This window comes from Mauremys reevesii, linkage group 11 (genome assembly GCF_016161935.1).
Source record: "Mauremys reevesii isolate NIE-2019 linkage group 11, ASM1616193v1, whole genome shotgun sequence".
Classification (NCBI taxonomy): Eukaryota; Metazoa; Chordata; order Testudines; family Geoemydidae; genus Mauremys; species Mauremys reevesii.
The window spans coordinates 40,479,091-40,490,318 of record NC_052633.1 but is presented as its reverse complement, the minus strand read 5'-3'; the positions used below and the strand labels follow the sequence as shown (position 1 = coordinate 40,490,318).

The 11,228-nt window shown below is 38.8% G+C and overlaps 1 protein-coding gene across 1 annotated transcript; it reads left to right on the top strand.

The window, feature by feature from the left end:
• The first annotated feature begins 633 nt into the window (after positions 1 to 633).
• On the top strand, positions 634 to 11,220 carry KLHL41 (kelch like family member 41). Its single transcript, XM_039495913.1, has 6 exons — positions 634 to 1,835; positions 6,015 to 6,172; positions 6,262 to 6,369; positions 8,564 to 8,749; positions 9,883 to 10,029; positions 11,068 to 11,220. Exons 1-6 carry the CDS (start codon positions 726 to 728, stop codon positions 11,177 to 11,179), a joined length of 1,821 nt encoding a protein of 606 aa, XP_039351847.1. The 5' UTR covers positions 634 to 725; the 3' UTR covers positions 11,180 to 11,220.
• The last annotated feature ends 8 nt before the right edge of the window (positions 11,221 to 11,228 follow it).

Genomic DNA, 11,228 nt, shown 5'->3' with positions numbered 1-11,228 from the left:
TGGAGATTCTTTTCATTTTTTAGCTTGCAAACAAATTACCATGTATTGTTTTAAGTAGAAATCCAAAATAAAATACATATTTTTCATTCATTATTTCTCCAGAACTGATTTTTTTTTCAGATATGATATATGTGGGTATGAAAAAACACCCTAGCACAAAATATGTCTCTAATGAATCACAATGAATTTTACTCAGAATGAAGTACCAGCCATTCATACTGGGCGACTTTTGTGAAGCAATCTCTTTAAAAAGCATTTTCTGTGAATCCACTGTGAATAGACATAACATCATAGTTGCTAACTTAACCCGTTACAGATAATACTTTTATTTCAGAGTATTCTGTAATGTGTTTATATTTGAGACCTGATTCATAGCTATTTCCTTAAAGACCAGATTCTGCCATCCTTACTCACATTGAGTAATATCTTACTCTGCAAGTTTCAGTGATTTAAATATGCATAATGATTGCCCTTAGTGAGTAAAAGCAACAGTTGCTTCTTTCAATCTATGACAGCTGCAAGAGCAACTCTTCTTTCCACACCACCATCCACCCTAAATTCCAACTTGTAAGAGGCTGTACCTATATTTAGTTGGAAGGATTAAATTACAGAGACTTCAGGCTGGGCAAAGCACATTGATCTGCCTTTTTACAGGCAGACCTTAGTGCCGACAACAGCTAAAGCTTTCAGTTCCCCCCCCCACACACACTCATATTATTCACAAAATGGATTCCCAAAGGGAACTCACTGAAGAGCTTCGACTTTACCAATCCACGCTTCTTCAGGATGGCCTCAAGGAACTACTGGATGAGAAAAAGTTCATTGATTGCTATCTAAAAGCTGGTGATAAAAGCTTACCTTGCCACAGATTGATTCTATCAGCTTGTAGTCCTTATTTCCGTGAGTATTTCTTATCTGAGCAAAGTGAAGAGAAAAAAAAGGAGGTAGTTCTAGACAATGTGGACCCTAGCATCCTGGATATGATTGTCAAGTACCTTTACTCTGCAAGTATTGACCTCAATGATTCTAATGTGCAAGATATTTTTGCTTTGGCCAGCCGCTTTCAGATCCCTTCTGTATTCACTGTGTGTGTCTCCTATCTTCAGAAAAGACTTGCTGTTGGTAATTGTCTAGCCATCCTTAGATTAGGTCTCCTCCTTGACTGCCCAAGACTTGCATTGTCTGCCCGTGACTTTGTGTCAGATCACTTTGTGCAGATTTGCAAAGAAGAGGACTTCATGCAGCTTGCCCCCCATGAGCTCATCTCAGTTATTTTACCTGACAGCTTAAACGTAGAAAAGGAAGAAGTGGTATTTGAAGCAGTAATGACATGGGTCCGAACAGACAAAGAGAACAGAATAAAGAGCCTGGGAGAAGTTTTTGACTGCATTCGTTTTCGTCTTATGGCAGAAAAATATTTCAAGGAGCATGTTGAGAAGGATGATATAATCAAAAGCAACTCAGATCTTCAGAAAAAAATCAAGGTTATTAAGGATGCCTTTGCTGGAAAATTGCCTGAACCTACTGTAAGCAAAGGAAAGTCAGGTGAAGGGGAAGTAAATGGTGATGTAGGGGATGAAGATTTACTCCCTGGATACCTCAATGACATTCCGAGACATGGTATGTTTGTCAAAGACCTTATTCTTCTGGTCAATGACACAGCTGCAGTGGCTTATGACCCTGTAGAGAATGAATGTTTCCTGGCAGCCCTGGCAGAACAGATTCCCAGAAATCATTCCAGCATAGTCACCAAACAAAATCAGGTCTATGTCGTCGGAGGACTGTATGTGGATGAGGAGAACAAGGATCAACCTTTACAGTCATACTTCTTCCAGGTATAAGCCTCATATTCATTGGCATATCAGTATGGTGTTAGCATAACATGAAAAACAGACTTTCTGCAAGTTACTGAAGAGTATTTAGGTTTAACTCTAAATGTAGAATAGAGTAATGTTTGATTTAATTAATTTCAGTGTCATGATTTTTTCCTATAAAAGTTTTGCTTGTTGCTGTAGTCTTTGAAATTCCTCCCAGAACAGCATAGTCCATTAGGGACAAATGTCATCTTTCACTTGACTTGCTTGGCTTTTAACAGATGCCTTAATGGCAGGTTTCTATATTAAATTGATTCCTATTAAAACAAAAGCTTTTGTGAAAATATGCATTTTGGGCACATTCTTAAGAGGTGCTGAGCATCCCCAGTGCTCCTAGTGAAGTCCATGGGAATTGCATGTTCTCTGTGTTCAGGATTAAGGCCTAGGTGAGTTCTTAAAGTTTAGTTAACATGTTTTAATCACTTAAGGCCAATTTTTCAAAAGGTATTTAGGCACCTAAAGATGCACCTAGTGGGATTTTCAAAAGTGCCTAGATTCCTTCTCCTATTGATTTCAATCAGAGGTGCCTAGGCACTTTTGAAAATCCCACTATGCGCCTATCTGCATCTTTTGGTTCCTAAATGCCTTTAAAAACCTGGCCCTTAGTGTCCTAACCAATTTAATTCTTCTTCCCCCTCCCCCCCCAAATATCAGTAGGTGTCTTATCATGTTGTTGGCAGGCAGATTGCCAACATTATAAAGCTTGAAGTAATTTGAGATATGTCAGTTTAAATACAACCTTCTTAAATTGGCAAACAGCCTGTAATAATGCTCCAAATACTATATTTCAGCCTGTGTATGTGAACATTTAAATCCATGTAAATGTAAGATTTATTAATACAAACTATGGCTGAGCCTTAACTATAGTGACATAGATATCATAAAATTAGCGCACACAAAAAGAAGCTCAAGGAGTATGCTTATGTCAAATTTATCCTGAGGTTTTTAGATACCCAAGGGTACAGAATGTAACTATGTATTTCAACTATCTCTTGATTTATTGTATGGTATCCTCTGTTTCCAAATCCTTGACTTCAGTGGGAGATTAGCCTAAGGAGTACAAGATCAGATCCTTTGTTAGCATATAGTACAGCAAGGCAATACTAAATGATATAATTTTAAAGTCATTGGCAGATATTTAAAAATAGCAATTGCAATTATTTCATGAGCTATGGATTAATATATCACGTTCAGATACTAAGGTAATGAGTTGGGTACAAATTTTGAGAAAGAACTGTTTGTTTTCTAGAGAGAAAGTACATTAATACTGTTTTATTTCCTTACATAGACATAAAGCACTAATCAATGAAGTACAAGAGTTGCTAAAAAAATTTGCTTGCAATGCAAGTGTTACATTGGTTTCAGGAAATAATCTAATCTAGAATTAGAACTAAATTATCAGGCTATAATTCCATCATGGGGTTTTTAGTGACACATATACCATAGGAGTGAGGCTAGTAATTGATGTAATTCCCAGAATTCTCTTTTACATCTCTCCCTGATTCATGCCCTGAATTTCTGCTGCCCTCTTGTCCCCATCCCGCTTATCCACCCCATTGCTGCTCCTAAGTGCTGCTGCTGTAGCACACTGCTAAAATATCTCTACTCTTCTGCACTACCAGCTTGGTGATTGTTTCCTTCAAAGTTTTAACATGGTAGTCCTACAACATTTCCACTCATAAGTCCCTGCTTCACCACTTCTGCCTCACTGGCCTTACCACTTCATTAAATGCCTGGCAAGGTGGGAGAAAACTAAGCTACTGCCCGTCAAGAAATTTGTCCCTAATTGTACAATACTCCATCAGAACTTATACGCAAAAGGAAATTCCCCATACCAGTTACACTGCTGATTCACTGATTATCTTTAAAAAGCAACAGAGTCCTGTGGCACCTTATAGACTAATAGACATATTGGAACATAAGCTTCCGTGGCTATAATGAATAGGACACAAGAGTTTCTCTGTCCTGATACGCAAAGCTCTGCCTGAACTGGCCTTAACTACCTGAGGAATCTGTGTCCATTAATTCCCAAGTTCCACTGCAACATATAATCTGTTGACCAACAGGAGAAAACTAGTGAGTTTTGAAGCCAGAAGTTTCACCAGAGCTGGACCTACACTATGGACCTCATTTCCATAAGGGACAAGAATAACTATGCACCTCACCTTTCAGAGCTAAATATAAACCTCACTACTTTGAGCACACACAAGTCTGTAGGCTGGAAAGCAAGGAAGAAAAAGATTTCTATTCTTAACTGCTGGGGAGGAACTAAGATACCACAGGGAGTGGGGTTATGCAAGGACATAGGTAGAAACAATCAATTTCATATAGTGTAGGTCTCTGAAAACATCCCACGGTCTTTCCTCTGTTTGCCCATTGTTCCTCTTCTGTAACTGCTTACAGTACAGCGAAAATGAATGGAAACTAAATTTTCTGACAGGTTTCAGAGTAGCAGCCGTGTTAGTCTGTATCTGCAAAAAGAACAGGAGTACTTGTGGACCTTAGAGACTAACAAATTTATTTGAGCATAAGCTTTCGTGGGCTACAGTCCACTTCATCTGATGCATGCAGTGGAAAATACAATGGGAAGATAGATATACACACACACACACAGAGAACATGAAACAATGAGTGTTACCATACACACTCTTAACAAGAGTGATCAGTTAAGGTGAGCTATTACCAACAGGAGAGAGAGAAAAAATTTGTAGTGGTAATCAAAATGGTCCATTTGCAGCGGCTGACAAGAAGGTGTGAGGAACGGGGTGAGGGGTGTGGAAATAAACATGGGGAAATAGTTTTACTTTGTGTAATGACCCACCCACTCCCCATCTTTATTCAAGCCTAATTTAATGGTGTCCATTTTGCAAATTAATTCCAATTCAGCAGTCTCTCGGAGTCTGTTTTTGAAGGTTTTTTGTTGTAATATTGCGACTTTTAGATCTGTAATCGAGTGTCCAGGGAGATTGAAGTGTTCTCCGACTGGTTTTTTAATGTTATAATTCTTGACGTCCCTCTGCCATGTACATTGGCCAAACCGGACGGTCTCTACGTAAAAATAAATGGACACAAATCAGACGTCAAGAATTATAACATTTGCAAAATGGACACCATTAAATTAGGCTTGAATAAAGACTGGGAGTGGGTGGGTCATTACACAAAGTAAAACTATTTCCCCATGTTTATTCCCCCTTCTACTGTTCCTCACACCTCGTCAACTGCTGCAAATGGACCATTTTGATTACCACTACAAAAAGTTTTTTTTCTCTCCTGCTGGTAATAGCTCACCTTGACTGATCGTTCTCGTTAGAGTGTGTATGGTAACGTACACATTGTTTCGTGTGTGTGTGTGTGTGTGTGTGTGTGTGTGTGTGTGTGTGTTTTCCACTGCATGCATCTGATGAAGTGAGCTGTAGCCCACGAAAGCTTATGTTCAAATAAATTTGTTAGTCTCTAAGGTGCCACAAGTACTCCTGTTTTTTTAAATCTTCTGAGTGTGTGAGATGAGAAATCAGTATTATGACCAGTGCGACTGGAGACTTGTCATTACACTGCTTCCCTCTTGGTTTGCTCAGAAACCAAGTATTTGATTTTGTTTTCCTTCCTTTAAGTCTTGTAGAAAAAAGTCACAATTCACCTTCACTCTGCTGTGTGCACACTAAGATCCTAAGAGCTTTTGAAGCACTGCAACGAGAGGAGCGCTTTTATTTCTCCAGCAGTGTTAGAGGGAAACTACATGCCTTTGAGACATAATGCCTCCTGGGTGCTATCGGAAGGGTGCTGGGTAGATGCACTTGCCTCACCCTTAATACGGTATAGGAAGCAATCCTCTGCTGATCCTTCTGTACAGGACGATGAGCCAAGGCCATACTTCAATAATAATTAATGACTAGAAACAAAATGACCAGGAGTATTGGAGAGAGAATAGAGGGGGAAAAGTTGGCAGTAACTATCCTGGGGCGGGGTGGGGAGCAAAAGTTGGCACATGTCAGCTGATCCAATGAATGGGCAGTTAGAATAAATATAATGTGAAGCGCTACTGATCCACTTACTGCATCTAAATCTATTTCACACAGTTTTAATTGTGTGGGCTTTTACTATGCCTCTTTCCTGACATTTCCTATGTTGATGTTCTTTCAGTTGGACAGCATTGCTGGTGAATGGATAGGCCTTCCTCCACTGCCTTCAGCCAGATGCCTTTTTGGTCTGGGAGAGTCAGACAACAAACTATATGTAATTGCAGGAAAGGACCTTCAGACAGAGGAGTCTCTGGATTCAGTATTGTGCTATGATCCTGTGTACGTTGACAGTTTATGTTTACTGAGCATGTTTAAAATAACCCTTTTTTCATTTAAATTGCCTTAATAGTATGATCTTCCAATTCCAGGGCAGTAAAATGGAGTGAGGCCAAAAAGCTTCCACTCAAAGTATATGGCCATGCAACAATTTCACACAATGGGATGATATACTGTCTTGGAGGAAAGACTGATGACAAGTGAGTACCAAATAATTTCATGGTAATTGGTAGCATTGATCAGTGGGTGTCCTCACACTCAGCAATCACAGCTCACATTTATTTGCAACTGGTTGTGGGTTTGGTACATGGAATCACATTATGATATTGACGAAATATCCATTATAATGTAAAGAACTACATACCTATTATTATTTTGGCCAATTGGCTTGATTAGCTGGCTTTTTTGTTTCTGTGTCATACTATGTTCTGTTGTGCATACATGATTCAATGTTTCTCATTGGGTTCTTATTGCTAGCTTCTTGGTCAGATTATACACCAAAAACACTCGCAGCACATTGAGGACAGTATCCAGCTACTGAAACTCCTGTTTTTAATCATTCCAAATTGAAAAGCCTTGTTAGCACTGTAGTTGGAGCCATACTATGATGATTTCATTAAAGTAAGAAAGACTAGGAGCATGAGTGGAAATAGAATGTGTCTCAGTGGGAAAATAACATGGGGACACCATGATAGGGTTGATTGACAAGTGCCAGAGATGTCTGCTACAATCAGAAATGAGCTAATTTCTAAAAGCAGGTTGTCTACTATACGACTTGGTCATCACTCTACTTGGTGCTGCTGTCAGTCTCCTGGAGTGAAATGATTGCTCTTCATGTACAGGATATAAAATGAGGATCTCTAGAACTCAATGAGCAAATCGTCTTACTTTTCCTATAAACCAGAATAAAGATGCAAATGTGTGTGGAGGAGTTAGAATTTTCCAACATTGAACACTAATGCAACCAAACAACTACAGTAGAAGATAGCTTGAGGAAACCCTGACTCTTGTAATCAAGAAATTATATATAAATTACATTTTAAAAGTGTCTAGTTCACAGACAGTAGACTTGTCCCTGCAGCTTTTTATTTGGGTATGTCAATACTCCATATTTTGTGGATACATCTCTCCAAAACAGAATATTCTGCAAAAGAATAAAAGTCCACAGTGTTAGTTATTTGGTTATCTTTAAACTACACTGTAGCCCCTAGGAAAATAACCTCTTATCCTGACCTGATCTGCGATATCTACATCTCAAATCTCTCCTTAAATACACATTTCTTCCTATCAACTCTAATCTTCCACGCTTAGGGATAGTATGATAAGTGTTAATACACACATTGTAAGGGCTATATATAATCAACTAAAGCAACTGTGCAATCTTATTGTAGTAATCCTTGTGCTCAGTCCCCTCTCTTTGTTACCATCCCTCAACACGTACCGTCTTAACTAAGCTGTATGGAACAGGGACATTTTTTTCTTGTGTGTAAAGCACCATACACATTATGGCACTGTGTAAATAGCATAACATTTATATCCAGTGCTATGGATGTGAATGGGGATTTACAGAAACTCACAAGGCCTTGTCCCTGCCTTACAGAGCATACAGTCTAAGTTAGAAATGAGAGAACCTCAGGTCAGGAGAAGGAGGAAGATCATAATTAACGTGGCTCAGACACAGACAGAGGTTTGTCAAACAATGTAGTTAGTTTAATAAATTGTGCTTGTATGTATTGACTTCTACAAGAATTAAAAGTCCTCATACAGCACTAAATGCACTTGGGAGAGCAAATTCAATCAGGATGATCTAGTTAACATATTAGCATTAAAAAAAACCTAAAGTGCCTAGCTCTTCTTTCTCTCTCTCTTCCCCCGCCCCCCACCACACCCACCCACCCACCTTTGTTTAGCCATTTACCTGGATCTGAAATAAGCATGATGAGCAGGAACACTGCAGATCTAGGTATGTGCCACTGTTTCACTGAATATACGTTACACCAGGGGTGGGCAACCTTTCAGAAGCAGCGTGCCAAGTCTTCATTTATTCACTCTAATTTAAGGTTTCGCATGCCAGTAATACATTTTAACGTTTTTAGAAGGTCTCTTTCTCTAAGTCTATAATATATAACTAAACTGTTGTACGTAAAGTAAATAAGGTTTTTAAAATGTTTAAGAAGCTTCATTTAAAATTAAATTAAAATGCAGAGCCCCCTGGACCAGTGGCCAGGACCCGGGCAGTGTGAGTGCCACTGAAAATCAGCTCACGTGCCACCTTCAGTAGGTTGCCTACCCCTGTGTTACACAGAAAATCCATTTAAATTAGGTGTCTCTTTCAACTTATCTATTCAAAGGATTTACCAGAGATGCTTAGAGTTTCTCTTTTCCCCCCCACAGGAAATGTACTAACAGGGTATTTATATACAATCCCAAGAAGGGAGACTGGAGAGATCTGGCTCCCATGAAAGTGGCTCGCTCAATGTTTGGAGTGGCTGTCCATAAAGGCAAAATTGTGATTGCAGGAGGTGTCACTGAAGAAGGCCTTTCAGCCTCTGTCGAAGCCTTTGACCTCACCACTAATAAGTGAGTGCGTATCCAGACCATTTTAAAATAATTTTGTAATTTGAATTTTAGTGACTAAGTTGCCTTATTTTTAATTAATTATATTGTGGGGAAAATGATAAAGATGTTAGTTAAGGTCAGGGGAAACATTTCAGGATAAACTATTTGCTTCACAAATCATTACTATTTAATATAAAAGCTCCCAACAGATTTTCAGTTTTAAATCCATGCTCTTAATTACAGATTATACTGACTATTTATGGTAGGTCATAATTGTAATGAGATTACTGTAAAATCCATAAAGTCAAATTAGAAGATATGCTGATCTTTTACATAGCAGATACACTTGAAGTTAAATATATTCTGTCCCAGAGCAGGTCATATTTAGGATTAAACTAATAATATCAAAAGTGGAAGTTTTACCAAAAAATTATTCATGTAAGGAAGAATATATTTGACTTTAGCTTCTACTGTATGACCTTTTCCTGTTGAAACGTTTCATTTTGCCTAATGCTTGACAAAAGCAAGTCAGAATTTAGGTAATTTTATCTATCATCCTACTTTAATACTTTTTATGGTTCTCTTACACTTTTATTCTGCATTTAAACCTATCTTATCAGGAAAGTCTAACATTCTTGTTGCATTTACACTGCTGAAAATCAGGAATAACTGGAGTGAATGGGTTACATTAGCGTGAGAGGAAAATTGAGTCCGTTGGGTTTACCTGTGCAAGTTTTTACGCTATGATTCTGCACAGGGGAGAGTAACATTGCAGTGGAAAACTCCTGACAATGCTAATGAGCTTGACTCTTCTTGCTCCATCATGTTAATGCTGGTTCAACAGAATGAACAGAAAGCACACACACACTACCTTTGGAGGCTGCAGCAGGAAGAAACGAGGACCTTCCCTGCATAAAGGATCTTGAGAATACACACTTTGGCCTTAATGCTGGTGAATGGAGAAGCAGAATGTTAGTGTTGGTATGCTATGGGCTTTCCCACATGCTAAGGCTCCTCAGACTAATCCTTAACCCTTTTGTTTCTGCCAACCATAGCTGTCAGCATGGGATATCTCAGATACGTCTTTCATTCTGAACAGAATGTTTAGAAAGTATTGTCTGACTGATCTAGTTTTGTTTATAAATAACTTATAGGTGGGAAGTTATGCCTGAATTCCCCCAGGAGAGAAGCTCTATCGGTTTAGTCAACTTGAATGGATCCCTGTACGCTATTGGCGGTTTTGCTATGGTTCAACTTGAGTCCAAGGAATTTGCACCAAATGAAGTTAATGACATATGGAAGTAAGTTCTATTGTAATCACAGTTCCTAAATGGAAAATTCACCTTGAGGTTTATAGAAGCTAGGGAGTAAGTCAAATCAGTATTACCCTTTCATTTCGTAAATGAACTATTTATATACATTTTAAGGGACCGGTTGCCATAGTGTCTGGTGAGCACAATCTTTGTGTGCAATGAAGTAATACAGATGTGAGACTTGGACCTGGAGAATACTTCCACCTTCTGGTGAAATAATGTAAACAATACATTCTAAGTCACATCCTGCAGGCTATAGTATAGAAAAAGGAGAGTGGGGTGCAGTATTTCTGGGTTTGTTCAGCTCCATAAAGTGAAATACATGTTGCACTCTGACTTTTTGGCTAAAGTACCCTAATGTCACCTTGTACATAATGCTGCAAGTCTCTTTCTTACATTGCCTAAACAATTTCAAGATCATCATCTTTTCTTATGCAGGATGATCTGAAAGAGACAGCAAAATGGAGAGTATTATCCCTATTATTGCATTCACATACACTAATAGATAGATGAGTTGCAATCCACATATACACTTCTAGACCAAACTCCCTTATGGAGAGTCTCAAACACACATTCTAGAGTTTGAATCTGAATTAGCCAATATATGTGAAAAATCCCATATAGTCTGCAACTCCTGAATTGTGCAGGTGACTTAAGGTATCGGGAGCAATTGGTGGGAAGGTAGAAAGGATTCTGGGAAGAAATGAGTTTGAGAAATGATTCGAAGAGGGAGAGAGGGGATACTTGGAGAAGAGGCACCAGGAGACTGTTCCAGGGATGAGGGAAACATGCTGCAAGGTGCCTAGCCAATATAAAGTGACAAAGGGAGCAGGAAGGAATCAGAGCATCCTAACATTCCATTTGGGAGAATAGAAGGGCTTATAGTAACAGTTTAACACAAAGGCTGCTGGGAGCTCTTGATGTGGATTATTCTCCTTTTTATACATGTGTCTGAGGGAAAAGGTCAAGCTCAAAGAGCTAAGAAATTGAAGTGGTTCTGTATTCACAGTATTTTGTTAATTGCAGGTATGACGACGAGACGAAGGAATGGTGTGGCATGTTGAAGGAGATTCGCTATGCCTCTGGAGCCTCCTGCCTTTCAACACGTTTAAATCTATTCAAGCTATCAAAGCTGTAAACAAAAAGGCTAGGAAATTAAATATGATGAGAGAGTTCTGATTATGGCC